Here is a 665-nt window from a genome sequence, read left to right as displayed (position 1 = left end):
TTTCTTTTTGGTGGCAGCACAAAGATTAAATTACGTTAGATACAATGTTAAAGACTGTGGAGTGGGTGGTGAAGCACAAACCCTTTATCAGACCATCAAATTGATCCCCACATAGTGTGACAGGAGTAGTGTTCAACGTAGGAAACGAGCGTTCACTCAGGACGCAGCCCGAGAGGCTTCACTGAGCCTTGGAGGCAGTGGTAATGGTCGACGTCTGCACAGGCACGGCAGCAGAGGCGGCTGGATGATGGGCGTCAGCGGTGACATGGAGCCCACCCGTCCCGGCCGACACCAGGCTGACGGGGTTACTGGTGAGCAGTGACAGATTCTGAGGATTCAGGAAGAGCGGCGTGGTTACCAGGTTGGGTGTGTTAGCAGCTGAAGTGTTGGCGAACAGCAGGTTACTAGCGTCCAGGGACGGGAGCGAGATTGTGCCGCCTGATGCCAGTGCTGCGAAGAGATGGAGCAGTTTGAGCACTTTTATACACGGTTAACTCATTCTACTCAGTACGATTACATCTGTGGAGCGAGGCATGATTTCATTTGTTTACAAAATGCAAAGGTGGCCTCATTTAATTTACACAAATTCATTCAAGTTAGTTTGATGCATGCAGTGTTAATATATATATATATATATATATATATATATATATATATATATATAT

At 46.6% G+C, this 665-nt stretch overlaps 1 protein-coding gene across 1 annotated transcript in view; it reads right to left on the bottom strand.

The window, feature by feature from the left end:
• The window catches only part of pou2f1b (POU class 2 homeobox 1b), a 14,624-nt gene continuing 13,959 nt past the window's right edge, over nt 1-665 (bottom strand). Inside the window, exon 15 of the mRNA XM_037687041.1 lies at nt 1-450. Within this exon, the coding sequence (XP_037542969.1) occupies nt 179-450 (272 nt within the window). The 3' untranslated portion in view covers nt 1-178. The remainder of the gene's footprint in view (nt 451-665) is intronic.

This window comes from Nematolebias whitei, chromosome 13 (assembly GCF_014905685.2).
Source record: "Nematolebias whitei isolate Nwh7 chromosome 13, NemWhi1, whole genome shotgun sequence".
NCBI classification, from domain to species: Eukaryota; Metazoa; Chordata; class Actinopteri; order Cyprinodontiformes; family Rivulidae; genus Nematolebias; species Nematolebias whitei.
This window is presented reverse-complemented; position numbering and strand designations above follow the sequence as displayed.